The 15547-nt window shown below is 37.4% G+C and overlaps 1 protein-coding gene and 1 long non-coding RNA gene across 2 annotated transcripts; both read left to right on the forward strand.

Moving 5' to 3' along the window:
* The first annotated feature begins 298 nt into the window (after positions 1–298).
* Positions 299–1126, forward strand: LOC147502829 (uncharacterized). The gene is made up of 2 exons (XR_015221813.1): positions 299–466; positions 576–1126. It is a non-coding gene; the product is annotated as an uncharacterized LOC147502829 (long non-coding RNA).
* A 772-nt stretch (positions 1127–1898) lies between these two features.
* Positions 1899–2788, forward strand: LOC147502830 (uncharacterized). Its single transcript, XM_086603908.1, has 2 exons — positions 1899–2360; positions 2470–2788. The coding sequence occupies exons 1-2, from the start codon at positions 2111–2113 to the stop codon at positions 2580–2582; spliced, it is 363 nt and encodes a 120-aa protein (XP_086460034.1). The 5' UTR covers positions 1899–2110; the 3' UTR covers positions 2583–2788.
* The last annotated feature ends 12759 nt before the right edge of the window (positions 2789–15547 follow it).

Raw genomic sequence — 15547 nt, forward strand, 5'->3', positions numbered from 1 at the left:
TATAAAAGTAAAAAATGTTAATAAATGTTTTCCCTGATAAACTGGTGGCAAAACTTTCCAAAAAATGAAAGACTTTCATTCTTTGTAAAGTCTCTTCTGATAATCTCGTTGGATTGTTTGCGACCAAACAACTGTATTTTCGGGTAAAATTTTCATTTAGAAAATTTTGTAAAGGAAAGTTTTCTAAAATAAATATTTACAAATTTGCTACGATTTCCATCGTGCCAAGCGGAGCCTAAAGGTCATGCATTTGTGATCAACACGTGAAAGGATAAGATCATGAGAATAGATAGTAAATATGGAAGGTAGAAAGGACATAGTAAATGATATTGGCGAAACTGCCAAAACTGAGTTACTGAAATGAGAAACTTTCGGGATATACTTCTAAGGGGTTCCAACTTCTCTATATAAGGGAGTCCTCTTAATCAGAACTCCTACATCCCTCTCTTTCACAGTATTTTGTCAAGTAATTTTATCTTCCTTCCTTTTGTTTTACCAATTTTGTTTTATCTTAGATTGATTATGAATGATTTAAATATCTAATAAAAACAATGGTGCCTTGTTATATCTTACAGGAAAAATGAGTAAGCAGGACAAGTACGCTGTTCACAAGGGGCGAGAGCCAGGATTATATGACAAATGGGAAGATGCGAAAGCCCAAGTTGATCGCTACTCAGGGAACTGCCATGAAAAGGTGCAACCTTCTGGAGAACCATACATTAGGCCATATGTGGTGCCGGAGGGACGCAATCCTGGGGTCTATGGCAAATGGAGTGATGCCCATGAACAGGTGTCAGGGTTCCCTGGGGGTACTGTGGAGAGAGCACCGTCTTTTGGTGAAGCACAAGCCAAGTTTGAAGCATCTCAGAGCCAGAGCAAGGGCAAGGGTTCGTACAAGGGGTACTAAGGAGTTGAGCAGTGGTAGCTTTGGTTATGTTATTATCTATGCTAAATAATGTAATGTGCTGTATGTGATAATGGCACTTTAGGTGTTTAGGTTAAATATTTGCTTTTAGTTTGGTTTGAACTTTGAAGTGTTTATGTGCTTGATGTGTTGATAACTACTTTGAAGGATCGTATGGATCTAAACTTATTTGAGCAATGTATGGGATGATGACTTTGACAAGGATTGGCATGGTATGTGCAGTTACTTAAGTTGAACAAAATGAGGTACTTCGTTAAGAAGATGTAGTAAATAAGTTAAGAGCACAAGCTACAATTTATGGGGAAAAGCTTGGTAATTACAGCAACATCAAAAGCGCCTTACTGTTATTTTAACCATAAGTTACTCATTCAGTGTTAAAACTCTAAACTTACCTAAACGCTCCAAAGTTACTCCACTTCTAATAGTGGACTTATAAGATGAATTGAGAGCTAATTTTTTGTGGAGATATACATAATATGATGAAGAACGCAAATATGGGCCGTTGGATAATTTCAAAATATTATAAATTGGATAATTTCAAAATATTATAAATGATATTTGACGAGGTTGTACATCTTCAAATGAATTGATTTTTTGCAAGGATAATCTCATTTTTAGAACTCTCCACCAAAAATTAGCATTTATTGTATTTAAAGTTTGTTTGGAGTAACTTTAAGTGGAGTTCATATAACCATCCCCTTCACATTTTTTAGCACTTTCAACATTCTCAATAAAATTGGAAAATAAGCTGTGATTCTTCTGAAATAAACTAGGTTTCATCAAAATTTGATACTCTAATTTGGATGAAAACTCGTCTGGGTGGACGATTTCAACACTGAGATTTTGTTGTTGACGTGTAGGCCTAATTTGAGTGCTGGCGAGGACTCGAATCTTGAGGCATGCCACTAAACATCAATCCAATGGTCGAAATATATTCATTACACAGTCAAACTTCTTCATAAACGTCTTTTTCACCGTCTGAGGCGTGCGTTTGGTGGAGTCTTTTCAGAAGACAGAGAGAATCAGAGAACAGTGGAAGTTACTTGTCTCCATCCCCAAGGCAACTTCTCTTCTCCCTCAATGTACCTCGTTGTATTGATGGCTCAGAACTTTACAACTTCCTATTTTTTTTTTCTTCCCTTTTCATTTCAGTAAAAGAGATGGACAAAAAAGAGGCCAACAAGTATGCAGTGTATGATGGGCGTAATCCAGGAGTGTATGATACTTGGGGCCAAAACAAAACAACAAGTTGATGGCTACCCAAAGAACTGTTATGAGAAACTAGATCCATCTGGTGAAGCACCAAGTAAGCCTTATGTTGTTCATAAAGGACATGAACGTGGTGTTTATGGTTCGTGGCGTACTGCTCATCAACAAGTCGCTGGTTATCCTGGTGCTACTTTTGAAAAGGCCAAGTCTTTTGATGATGCACATGGTAATATTGTACACATTACTTCATATACACATTTCATTGTTGGGACCTTTTTTTTGAAGTATCTTAATTTCTTGATTTTTTTTTTGTATGTGGCAATGTTATTTGTTAGAAAAATTTGCTCAAGATCAACAAGGGTTAACATCTGACGATGACGATGACGAGGACGAGGACGAGGAGGAGTACAGTGACTACGATGACGGCGGTGATGATTACAGTGATTAATATCTTGGTGTCTAATGTTTCATGAGTTCTAGGCAAGTCCAACTAGTCAAGTGTTAATTAACTATGTTTCTGAGTTTGAAAAAAGAACATGAACTGTTTGATGTATGTATTTTTCATTAACTCCTTGTGTCTAACTCCTTATGTCTTCTTGAATTCATTTTCTTGTTTGATCCACACAATTAAGTTTTATGGATGCTGTTAGCATATATGTATTGAGCAATTCAGTACTATTTACCTCAGGACACTACGATTATCATAAATGTTGAACGAATTCTAGCCATTTGCAATGTGAAAACTGAAAACTCTGTTCGTGTACAAAATATTGCTCTGTAGCTGTAGTCTATCTGTCTGTACTCATACGAGGATTGCTAGCGTCCTAATACTGTAAGTACCAACAGTTTTACCAACAAATAGACGTGTTACCCAATTTTACTGAAACTCCATACTGACTAGGATTTCCACTAACAATGCTTTGCACCCCATTCACTGTTGTTTCGTTCCAATTATTTTCCCTCCATCTAAGTCATTTGACTCCTTAGAGCATTCACAATGCAAGTCAGTGTTTGCAAGTCAAAGTCATTTGACTCCTTAGAGCATTCCCACAGTAGTTTTCACCTCCACGTAGGCTCAATTTTCCCTCTTTGCTACCGTTTTAGTGAAAAACAAGGTGAGGATGCCCAATACAGAGATGAGGCTTGGACGGGAAGTTTGATTCCGTCTGGATGTAAAAATCGAAAAAATGTGCTGGACGGAATGCAACATCCCTCTACTTCTGAAGTTAAAAAAAAACGAAAAAACACGCGAGACAGAATGAAACATTTCATCTAGAAAAAAAAAACCATAAAAAATTTAAAAAAAACACGAGATGGAATAAAATATTCCGTCTAAAGCTCACAACTCAGTGAAAATCTCAGTAGCAAGTGCTACTCTCAATGTGACTTAGTTGCAAGTCACCAACTTTGTCACCCTTGTATTGGGCAAGGGTTTTTTGGTATTCAAAAGTGAAAACTCTCAATTTCTCCTCATAGTGACTTGCATTGGGAATGCTCTTTCCCCCAACTTTGTCACCCTTGTATTGGGCAAGGGTTTTTTGGTATTCAAAAGTGAAAACTCTCAATTTCTCCTCATAGTGACTTGCATTGGGAATGCTTTTTCCCAATACAAACAACTTTTTTCCACCTCCACATAGGACTATTTCTCTTATTTACTACCTTTGTGGTGAAAAATGGTAAAAAACAAGAAAAAGTTGCCCAATGCAGAGGTGACTTTAAATCTCGGACGGAATGTTTGATTCCGTCTGAATGTAAAAATCGAAAAAATGCGTCGGATGAAATGAAGCATCTCGTCTTAAGTTTAAAAAAAAAACGAAAAAAAGTTGAAAAAACACGCGAGATGGAATGTTTTCCATTTGAAAAAAATTAAAAACACACACAAGACAGAATAAAACACAGGATGGAATAAAACATTTCGTCCGAAGCTCACAAATCAGTGAAAATCTTAGTAGCAAGTGCTACCCTCGTTGTGACTTAGTTACAAGTCACCAACTTTGTCACTCTTGCATTGGGCAAGGGTTTTTTGGTATTTAAAGGTGAAAACTCTCAATTTCCCCTCATAGTGACTTGCATTGGGAATGCTTTTAAAACAAAATAACAAAAAAATAAGAAAAAATGAACATTTGGCTCTTGGTAAAAATTGATAAACGATTGTAAATTTTCTCCAGCAAACACCATTTAATCTCAGCATTACAGAACACTCTAGGCAAAAAATCTAGGTCAGTTTTTTTAATTTGTATTCCCCTTTTTATTCCTAATATGGATGAGTGTGCTATGTTCATTTTTTTATTTTTTTATTTTTTGAAAAAAGTAAGTTGGGGTTAAGGTATACCCCCACCTTATATTATTGCAGAAGGTTAAACCTTACAAGCCTCCCTAGGAGTTAGATCATTGAAAGGAAGAACACAAAGACACTATATCGACAAGCTTCAAGCCTAGCATACATAAGATAATATACTATTCATCCTACAATCGAACCTAAGAAAGTAGAGATAATAGTCCTACTTTCTAGTCATGATTTATTTAACAATCTTAGGATGATCCTTTCTAAGATGAGTATGTGCTTTCTCATAGTTGCAAAAGAAACCTTCGCAAGCACAACACACATAAGTAAGTCCCAAAGTATCATCCCAAAACTCTTTGGTGTAGTCTTCAAGATTTCTCATCTTCTTGTTTTTCGTTAGCGATTTTACCTTCTTCATCATTGCAAACGTAAGCTCTATTTCTCCTGAAGAACGCTCTTGGATCCTTTTGCTTCTTTTTAGCTTCACAGTAGTCCATTGATTTTGATCCTTAGAAGGCACTACATACCTTGATGAGCTCTTATGCAAGCCAATTATTGGATCTACTATAGCAGCATCCATAAAAAGCTCAGTCTCATTCTCTAACAGATCATCATCTTTATCCTCATATCCAGCAACTAGCCCTTTATACATGTTTCGTTCTCTACTACTTGGCAGTTGATTAATCGGAATAACTCTAGGCTGATGACTTTGTGTTGGTGTAACCGTATTACTCTTATCTCTCTGGTTATTTGAAGCTCCTCTTTGCAATTGAAGAGTATCCATAGTTTCACCAATCCTATTTACTATAGGAGTTGTTATCTCAGCAGGCACATAAAGTGCTAAATGAAGTCCAATGGAAGGATCAGCTCCAGTATCATGTCTACTAACATTGAGCTCTTCAACCACTGTTCCATTCCCCTGAGCACTACTACTCTGGCCAGATTCTTCTGTTCTAATAGTAGAAGGACCCACACAAACTATTGGTACTGACTCTGCAAGAGGAAAGTTCAGCACCGCATTAACATTCTCTATAATGGTCTAGACCACCACTTGAGTAGGAAGATGACCAATCCTTGTTGTTGTTTACTGAGCACCAGCATCACTACTCTGGCCATTTGTATTTCTTCTCGGAATCCAAGTATTAACTACAGTGCTATTGCATTTGTTTGTACTGTGTCCAAATTTCATACAGGTGGAGCAGGAGGAAGGTTTCCATGGATACTCGACACCAATGTTCATTTCCCTCTCACCAACTTTAATACTAACATATTTTGGGTAGTGAAAGAGTAATGGGATCTCAACACATACCCTTGCAAACAATAGTCTCTACTTTTTAGCAGTGGCATCATCCATACACATGGGTTTCGCTACCAAACTAGCAAGAAAAGACAGTCCATTTTTCGTCCACAACTCTTTCAGAACATTCGACATCTTAATCCATACTAAAACAGTAGAGATTTTGTTTCTCATCATTTCAGCCTCAACATTCCAAGGTCTGATAATGAAAATTCTCCCAGCAATAAATATTGGCCCCTTTCTAGAGCCATCTTTTGTCCTCATCAACAGTAAAGGTAAAATAAAACAAGTCCCCATCTGTAGTTAGCTCCATCGAACCCTTCAATTTCCAAGCTTTCTCAAGTGAAGCTTTCACATAAGGAAAAACTAGTCTTTTTTCTAGAAAATACCCTACCAAGGTATCTTTCCACTCCTCAATCCCCTTATCAATGAGGTCTTGAGGTACTGCATCTACTTCATTGGTAAGTTCAGGTGTATAAGTTCTCAAAGGTGTAGTATTTTTAGAAATACAAGGATTACTAAAAAAGAGAGCTCCAAGACATAGGTTGTCTTGAAATCGGTTGAGAGGTAGAATCCCCCATGATCAAACAGAAGATTGGAAGACAAAATTCTGATCTTCTTCAACCTACACGGTCTTGAAAGATACCATAAAAGGAAAAAAGAAGAGCGAAGAAGAAGATATGAATTTCTTACCTACTAACTTTTGCTAGAAAAGGAAACTTTTAGAGCACTATATCATAGGTTGCAAAATATCCTATCTAACAGCTAGTTGCCTTGGAATCACCTCAAAGAGTGATCCCATAAAAGTATGTAATAATGTACATTCTTTAAAATAATGTATTTATTTGCTTGAACTTTCATCTCCATTATATTCAAATAATTAAGATTCAAAAACACACAACATTTGTTTTCACAAGTAGTTTATAGTACCTTTTTTGAAATGTGTTTTTCATTCTTAATATTTTCTAATACAATATTTTACCAATGGCAAAAGTACATGGTGATTTTACAAATTAAGATTGAAGGGATGGAAGAAACTGATAAGAATGAAGTTGATAAAACAACTAATCTAGGCTCAGAGTTGAGAAGCCTGCAACGGGAATGTTGTTTAGCTCTGTTAATGACCTCATTGAATTTTATGTAAGATATGGAAAAGAGATGGGATTTGGTATTTGTAAAAGAAGCAGTTCGGAAGATGATAATGGGGTTTGTTCACATGAAGGAAAGGCTCAACGTATATCATAAAGTCTAGTTAATGTGTCCATTATAAAAAACAGATTGCAAAACAAGAATTACAGCAGCTCTTCACCTTGATGAAGAGTGGACAATAACCTTCGTGATACTTGAACATAACCATGGTTTAAGTCCAACCAAGATAGTTCCATTAGTTATTGGCGTGATAGTTTGAAACTCTGAACCACTTTTGGTATCATTTTGTCTCTCAAGTCTGAACCACTCTTGGATTGTTAAGGGATTGTACTTAATTGTGTTACTTGTACGTTCATGAAAATTGGTGTTTAGTTACTGATTTTAATTTGGTGATATCTTAATGATTCTCTCTCTCTAACCTCTTAACTATATTTCCTTTTTCTTAGCTTTGTTATTAGAAACTAAGGTATGCTCGTGCCTATGGCCCGCGAGACCTCAACGCGCCTGCCACGTTACTCCCGACAACTCGTTGCGCCTTTGGCGCAAGGCGTACACGTGCCTTCGACACGAAACAACTCATCGCGCGCAAGGCCAGCCTAATTACCCATTATCCATAAGCCCAATAACATCAATTGGGTCAGCCAATTGTGCAGTACCATGTCAAATTTGGAGGCCCAACAATTTATAAGCCCATGGTATTGTTGACTTTTGGCTGATTTTTGGATATATCACATGGTATTGATTGCACTTAACAAAATTTCACAAACCAGCTAAACACTTGGATCTGCCAAGCCATATTTTGGTGAGAATGATTACCTACTATTGGATGGGGCCTTTTGGCTCCCACACTTCCCTATTTTGTTAGATAGATTCTAGTCAGCATCAGCATTTTTTATTGGATAATAGGTAACCACGTTAGTTAGTGTCTCTTTGTTAGTAAAACTGTTGGTACGTAAAGTATTACTCTCCTACCCATTTAGCTATTCTCATAGAGAAGCATATTTAGCTATTAGTAGTGATTGAAACAATCGCTCTATACATTTCCACAACTTATTAACATAATCATGTACTTACGTAAAATGTTCCACCCATGTTTGTTACTAGCTGCTCAATATTAATTGGTTTTGGAAAGAGAGAATGGAAATCAAACACTGATAATACAATTTCAAAAGGTACAAGAAAGAGTACTTTGCCATCCAATGTACTATATATATACATCCAAATATCCAATGTCGTTATTACAAGTGTGCAAATTGTGATGGAAATTAAACTTTGCCATTCTGAAGATCAATGTTTCTAACTGGTCTTTTGAACCATTTCCTTGCATCTAATACCCACCAAAGCATAATCAGGGCCAAGAATATACCAACAGCTACTGGTGTTGTTATGTTATTAGAGTCTGATTGCAACCGCCAGCACATGAAGCCTTATCCAAATCGGTTTTGGTTTTGATAATCATTAGTTCATAAAGTTGGTTATGTACTAGGACTCTATAAGTGGAGTTGGTTATTGTAACGCCCGTATTTAAAATATGTATTTTTCTATTTATTAATTAATTAAATTATTTATTTAAAAATCAGCTGGATTAGATTTGGACATGTGGGCCTGATTTTTGGGCCCGAGTATGTGTTGGGCTTGGGTTTCGGACCCAAGTATATAAACACATTATTCTAGAAAATAGGGTTCATGGAGAATAAAAATAATGAAAATGGAGGCAGAGCTTGAAGCTCGTTCTTTGGAGGAGCGTTAGGAGCCAGACGACTTCGACTTCGGAGAAATTTGTAGAGAGCGTGGATACAAGTGAGTAGCTATTTTTGCTATTTCACCGAAAGTTATAGTTTTCTATATCGGTGTATAGGTTTTCATTATTATCATTAGATCCTATCATTGTTTAAAATTGATAAACCGTCGTGAGTTATAAACGAGTGAATCTGAAACTATGTGGTATGGATCGCTTGAAACTTCATGGGCTTAATGGCGAAAAAAGCCCCGTACAAGAAATCGCCACCAATCTTATGTAACTAGTATGGTTGTTTTTGTTTTGTGGTTGATCGATAGTGGGTGACGGATTGGTGGTGATGGGCTTTAATCGGTTTTTGTTTCAACTTCTGTAAAAACTTGTTAATGGCGCCAAAAGAATCGCCTGGGGTTTTGATGGAATGGTTTAAGGTATTGTCGATGTTGGTTATTAAGTGGGGGCTTGATAGTAGTCTTTGTCGAAGCTTATGGAAGTCGCCAATGGCAAAGTGGTTAATTGGTGGTTATCGCTTTGGTTTAATTTGAGTCAATGGAATATAGACTAAAAATCGATGGGTTATGGTTGATTGTAGTGTGTGAGGGTGGTAGATGGGAGTTCACTCGTCGAAGCCATTAATGGCGCCATAGATTTCTCGAGATCTAGTTTTGGAGAAGATGGTGGGTTAGGAGTTGGGGTTTTAGCTTTGGTAAAGTTGTAGGGGTTTTTGCAAGGATTAAAACCGATTAGTTTAATTGGGTGGTCGATTGGAATAGTGGTGGTCGGATTTGGTGGTGGTGGAGAACTGCTGGAGGAAGGAGATGACCGGATTTGGGCTTGGGCCTGGGTCGGTTTTCCTTGGGCCTAAACCGAAATGTTTAAGTGTTTGGTTTGGGCCAAATTCTTTTAGTGGCTTGGCCGAAATTTCAATGGTGGTTGGGCCGAAATTTCAGTTTTAGTTTTTGGGGCCGAAAACTTAGTTGTTTTGTATGGGTCAGTTCTAATATTAGTCTAGGGGCCCGTTTTATTTGTTTTGATTGGGCGGTTTAAAAATTTTTCCTACCGAACTTCGGTTGTGTTTTTGGGCGAAGATAAGTTTTGGGCCCGCTTCTAATATTGCTTGGGGCCAGTCCATAGGACTTAAAATAGATCTAATTGGGTCTTTAAATGTTTGGACTTTCGGGTTATAAGGTTTGGGCTTGACCAGTTGGGTCCGAACCATTACCTTGGTCATGAGCCCATGAGCCATGCACCTTTGACCTTAGCTATGAACCATGGCTATGACCATGAACCTGTTGAACATAGAAACGCCAGTTTGACTTTGACTTTGACAACGACAGTTTGACTTTGACCATGACCTGTTGACTTTGACCATGACATGTTGACTTTGACCAGGACAGTATGACTTTGACCATGACATGTTGACTTTGATTGTTGACCTTTGACCTTTGACTGTTGACTTTGACCGTTGACTTTGATCGTTGACCGTTGACTGTGGAATGTTGACTTTTCCAGTTTTTCACATATTTGATTTGTATGGACTAATATAGTAATAAAATATTGTCAACATTATATAACGTTGTTTGTCATTATCTAATTATGATTTGACGTGAGTAGTGTGTAAAAAGCATATATATATCATTTTGATTGTGGATTGTAGATCAGATAATTGTGCTACATTTTATGTTGTAAATTGTATGGACAAATTAAATGTGGAAATGCCGCGGGAAGCCGATATAAATTTAGTTGTTATTATCTAATTAAGATTTGACGTGAGTAGTGTGTAAAACATATATATGTTGGGATATATATATTAAATGGAATAGTTTTGGAGACATAAATATTGGTGAATATTTGCCCACTTTTTGTGGCTTTTAGCAATAATATATTTGGCGTGAAAGAATGAAAATGGTTATGAGATATATTCGAGACATTTCTAAATATTGTGGCTTAGTGCAATAATGTATTTGACATGCACGTGATATAGTGAAACGCTTATGAGTCATAAATGTATGACACCTGAATAAATTATGTAACGAAAATCCTAGAACCCCGACTACCACAACTCATGTGATCCGCCGGTGTGGGGCGTATTTGATATATAAGATATTGTATATATATGAGATGTTGATTGACCCATGTGTTTGGGCAATCGTGAGTTTAATAGTGGCTTGATATATAAGATGTTGTATATATATGAGATGTTGATTGACCCATGTGTTGGGCAATCGTGAGAATAAAGGGCTTGATATATAAGATGTTGTATATATATGAGATGTTGATTGACCCATGTGTTGGGCAATCGTATGTGGCTTGATATATAAGATGTTGATATATAAGATGTTGTATATATATGAGATGTTGATTGACCCATGTGTTGGGCAATCGTGAAATGGCCGAATAGTGGCTTGATTATTCCGCTAAAAAAATAGAATGATGATGCTGATATTTTATGCCGAATAGTGGCATTACTTACATAATTGCTTCCGTGTGAGGATTTACCTGGTGTGCGGCATCCCGCTCAGGGTGGTTACGCACGGAGTGGTTCATTATGTAAGGGGAGACATGTGGATGTACATGTTCGGCGTTGGGTAGCGACAGGGTAGCCGGGAAACTAGGTAAGACATAGATACGACGTGATTTTAGGGACACACAAAGAAAGCCTTAATAATCTAATTATGGTAATATGTTGGTTATTTGTGTAGTTAGAACCTAAGGCGCCTCGATGGAGGAACTACATGCCTTATTCATTAGGCGTATAGTTTGTTGTGTGGTTAGTGGGAAGTTAAGGCGCCTCGGTAGAGGAACTACCTGCCTTAGTTATTGTACTTAAGGATGTTTTATTAGTCGTTAAAAGTTAAGGCGCCTCGGTGGAGGAACTAACTGCCGTAGGGATTGTGTATATATATATGTATAATTATATGTTGTATTTTAGGGCTACTCACACCAAAGATTGTTTATAATGTTGACCGATTTGCATGTTTGCTTATCGGGTGTGTTCATTAAATGAACATAGTTGATAAGTCTTGACAGTTTTAGTGATGAAGAAGATTGATTGTTGCTTGTGGTTTCATAAGCATTGCATCTCGGGATGTGTTTTGTTTTCCTTAAGGTGATATATAGGTTTTCAGTTGAGGCAATATTATTTGTATTTTCATTTGTAATTTTAATTAAAGAGTTGTTGAAAGGAGATTTGTAAGTAATCGGTTTTGAGAATTTTTGAAATGAATAGGACTTTTGTATAATAGAAATTTTTATTGGTTTTTAATTATCCGCATATTTAAACTGTTTATGGGTTTTTGGAAGTGGAGAGTGTGTCACACCTCGGAGATCGAAGAGTCGGGGACAAATAATGTTTTTCCGAATTCTGTCGAAATTCGGGGTGTGACAGTTATCATAACCAACTACTACACATGATCCTTATCTCAATCAATTTTAGTTTCCCTTTTGCTTTAGGACTTGTATTCGATGAGAGTTTATAAATAAGACCCCATCCTTAGAGTTTTAGTATCACACATTAGAGAGAAACTTGAGAGAATAGATTACAAATTAGGTGAGCTATTTTGTGAGTGCTTTGTATGAGATTAATTGAGAGAGATATATTAGTGTTTGTAACTACTTCTTGATAATAGTGAATCGTGGTGCGCTTGTGGATTAAGGCAATTGCCTAACCACGTATATATGTGTGTTCCTCTTCTTTGTTTCTTTCTTCTGAGTTTTCTAGATTCTAAATTCGTCGTGTTGGTTGGGGTAGATCCCTAACAACTGGTATCAAAGCGTAAGGTTTTATTGTGGATCTTGGGTATTGATTGTTCCTGTGTGAGCAATGGCAAATGACGAAGGAAAGTTGAAGATCGAAAAGTTTGACGGAACAAATTTTGGATTTTGGAAGATGCAAATTGAAGATCATCTATATCAGAAAGATCTATATCTTCCATTGATGGGATCCAAACCTGAAGCAATGGCTGTGAATGTTTAGAACCTGCTTGACAGAAAGGCACTTGGTACAATTCGGTTATCTCTGGGGAAGTCAGTAGCATTCAATATCAAGACTGAGAAGACCACTGTGGACCTCATGAATGCTTTCTCTGCTATGTATGAACAACCCTCTGTTGCTAATAAGGTACATCTTATTATAAAACTCTTTCCTTTAAGGATTTCTGAAGGAGATTCGTTCAAGGAACATCTCAATAAGTTCAACAAGACCAGGGATCAGTTAGAGTCTGTTGAAATATCTTTTAGTGATGAAGTTAGAGCTTTGGCCATTCTTGGTGGGATGCCGCCAGTGGAAAGCTACAGCCACTGCCATCGCTGGTTCCAGAGGTAAAACTAAGTTAAAGTTCGATGATGTAGTTAGTATGATAATCGAATCGAGGATTTGAAGCAAATCGGATGTTGCTTCAACTTCTGAGTCTGCATTGAATTTTGAAAGTAGGGGTAGGAGTTCATACAGGGATTATGATAAGAACATATCTAAATCCAAAGGAAAATCTCAAGTTGATATATCCGAGATAGATTGTTATAATTGTGGCAAGAAAGGACATTACTCTTATGATTGTCGGTTGCCCAAGAAAAAGAAAGGTAAGGAACATGGAAAGAAGAAACGACAAGAAGCCAATATGGCTGAGGTGTTAGATGATGCATTAATTTGTTCTATGGAGAGCAGAGACGACTCCTGGGTGTTGAACTCGGGTGCTTCATTCCATGCGACCTCAAATAAGGATATGATAGAAAACTATGTTCCAGGTAATCTTGGTATAGTCTACCTGGGTGATAACAAGTCTTGTAACATTGCTGGTAAAGGCAATGTACGATCAAGATTGATAGGTCTGTATGGAAGCTAAAAGATGTAAGGCCTGTTCCGGATTTGAGGAGAAACATAATCTCAGTAGGGCAGCTAGCAAGTGAAGGTTACACTACCCATTTTACAGGTGAAAGTTGGAAAGTAGCAAAAGGTGCATCGCTTATTGCACGTGGAAAGAAAGATGATACTCTCTATTTAACCAGGTGGTTGTGGTTATGTTGATGTTGCTGATGACAAAGAAGATCCAAACACATGGCATCGCAAACTTGGCCATATGAGTGAAAAAGGAATGCAAGTCCTTCATTCACAAGAAAAGCTACTAGGTTTGAAGTCTACTGGGATAGACTTATGTTAGAACTGTATATATGGGAAGCAGAAGCGTGTTAGTTTTCAAAAAGTGGGAAGAACTCCAAAGCAGCAGAAGCTTGAGTTGGTTCACATAGATGTCTGGGTCCTTCATCTGTTTCCTCTCTTGGTGGTAACTCATACTTTGTGACTTTCATTGATGACTCTACTAGAAAAGTATGGGTTTATTTCTTAAAGCAGAAATCTGAGGTTTTTGATGTATTCAAGAAGTGGATAGCTATAATTGAAAATGAGACAGGGTTTAAATTGAAGTGTTTAAGATCTGATAATGGTGGAGAGTACAATGATACTGGTTTTAAAGAGTATTGTGCTGAAAATGGTATTCGGATGGATAAGACACTGCCAGGGACACCTCAACAGAATGGGGTGGCTGAGAGAATGAACAGGTCATTGACAGAGCATGCACGGTGCATGCGTATACATGTAAGGTTACCGGAATTGTTTTAGGCTGAAGCAGTTAGTACAGCAGCTTACTTGATTAACCGTGGGCCATCAGTTCCATTAGATCACATGTTACCTAAGGAAGTCTGGGGCGACAAACAAGTAAGTCTCTCTTATTTGCGAGTGTTTGGATGTGTGTCATATGTGCATATCAGTGATCAATCTAGGGGTAAACTTGACTCTAAATCACTGAAGTGTGTATTCATTGGATATGGTGGTGATGAGTTTGGTTATCGATTTTGGGATTACCATAATCGAAAAATCATACGGAGTAGAGATGTTGTATTCAATAAGAATATAATGTACAAGGACAAAAATGACACACATGTTAGTGGGACTAACTTTGTTGACTTGGAAGACAATCGGTTAGTCATGGCACTGACAACAACAAAGTCTTGATATTCCCGCATCAAACACAGAGAGTGGTGATGAGATTGCTACATCACAGACTCCAGCTCAGACCAATGATCTTAGGAAGACTTCTAGGCAACATGTGCCGAGTCAAAAGTATCCCACATCCACTTATGGTACTTACTTGCTCCTTACTGATGGTGGTGAACCCCAGTGCTATGATGAAGCAATGAAGGTAGAGGATGCGAGCAAGTGGGAGCTTGCTATGAAAGATGAGATGGACTCCATCATCACAAATGAGACATGAGAGTTGTCTAAATTACCCAATGGAAAGAAGGCCTTGCATAACAAATGGGTATACCGAGTAAAGGAGGAGCATGATGGCTCTAAAAGGTACAAGGCTAGATTGGTAGTCAAACGTTTTCAACAAAAGCATGATATTGACTACACTGATGTATTTTCTCCAGTGGTGAAGCTTACTACTATTAGAATGACTCTGGGTATTGTGGCAACTGAAAGTTTACATCTAGAGCAGTTAGATGTTAAGACCACATTTCTTCATGGTGACCTAGATGAAGAAATTTATATGCACCAACCGGAGGGTTTCATTATGAATGGTAAGGAGGAAATGGTGTGTAAGCTGAAAAAGAGCTTATACGGTTTGAAACAGGCACCAAGACAGTGGTATAAGAAGTTTGATGGTTTCATACAAAATAACGGTTTCTTCAAGTGTAATGTTGATCATTGTTGTTACTACAAGAGGTTTGATTCTAGTTATCTTATTGTGTTGCTATATGTTGATGATATGTTGATATCTGGGTCAGATATGAATGAGATTAAAAATCTGAAGAAACAGTTGGCAAGTGAATATGCTATGAAGGATCTAGGTGCAGCTAAGCAGATTCTTGGGATGAGAATTAGTAGAGATAAAGAGAAGGGAACTTTGACATTGTCTCAGGTTGATTATGTTGAACGTGTCATTCGAA

The sequence above is a fragment of the Coptis chinensis genome, chromosome 4 (assembly GCF_015680905.1).
Source record: "Coptis chinensis isolate HL-2020 chromosome 4, ASM1568090v1, whole genome shotgun sequence".
NCBI lineage: Eukaryota > Viridiplantae > Streptophyta > Magnoliopsida > Ranunculales > Ranunculaceae > Coptis > Coptis chinensis.

Bases quoted from the DNA above. Each gene is read 5' to 3' on its own strand.
- LOC147502830 (XM_086603908.1), top strand. From the start codon at position 2,111: ATGCAGTGTATGATGGGCGTAATCCAGGAGTGTATGATACTTGGGGCC. The intron at 2,361-2,469 runs GTAATATTGTAC...GTTATTTGTTAG, and splicing joins GTCTTTTGATGATGCACATG to AAAAATTTGCTCAAGATCAA.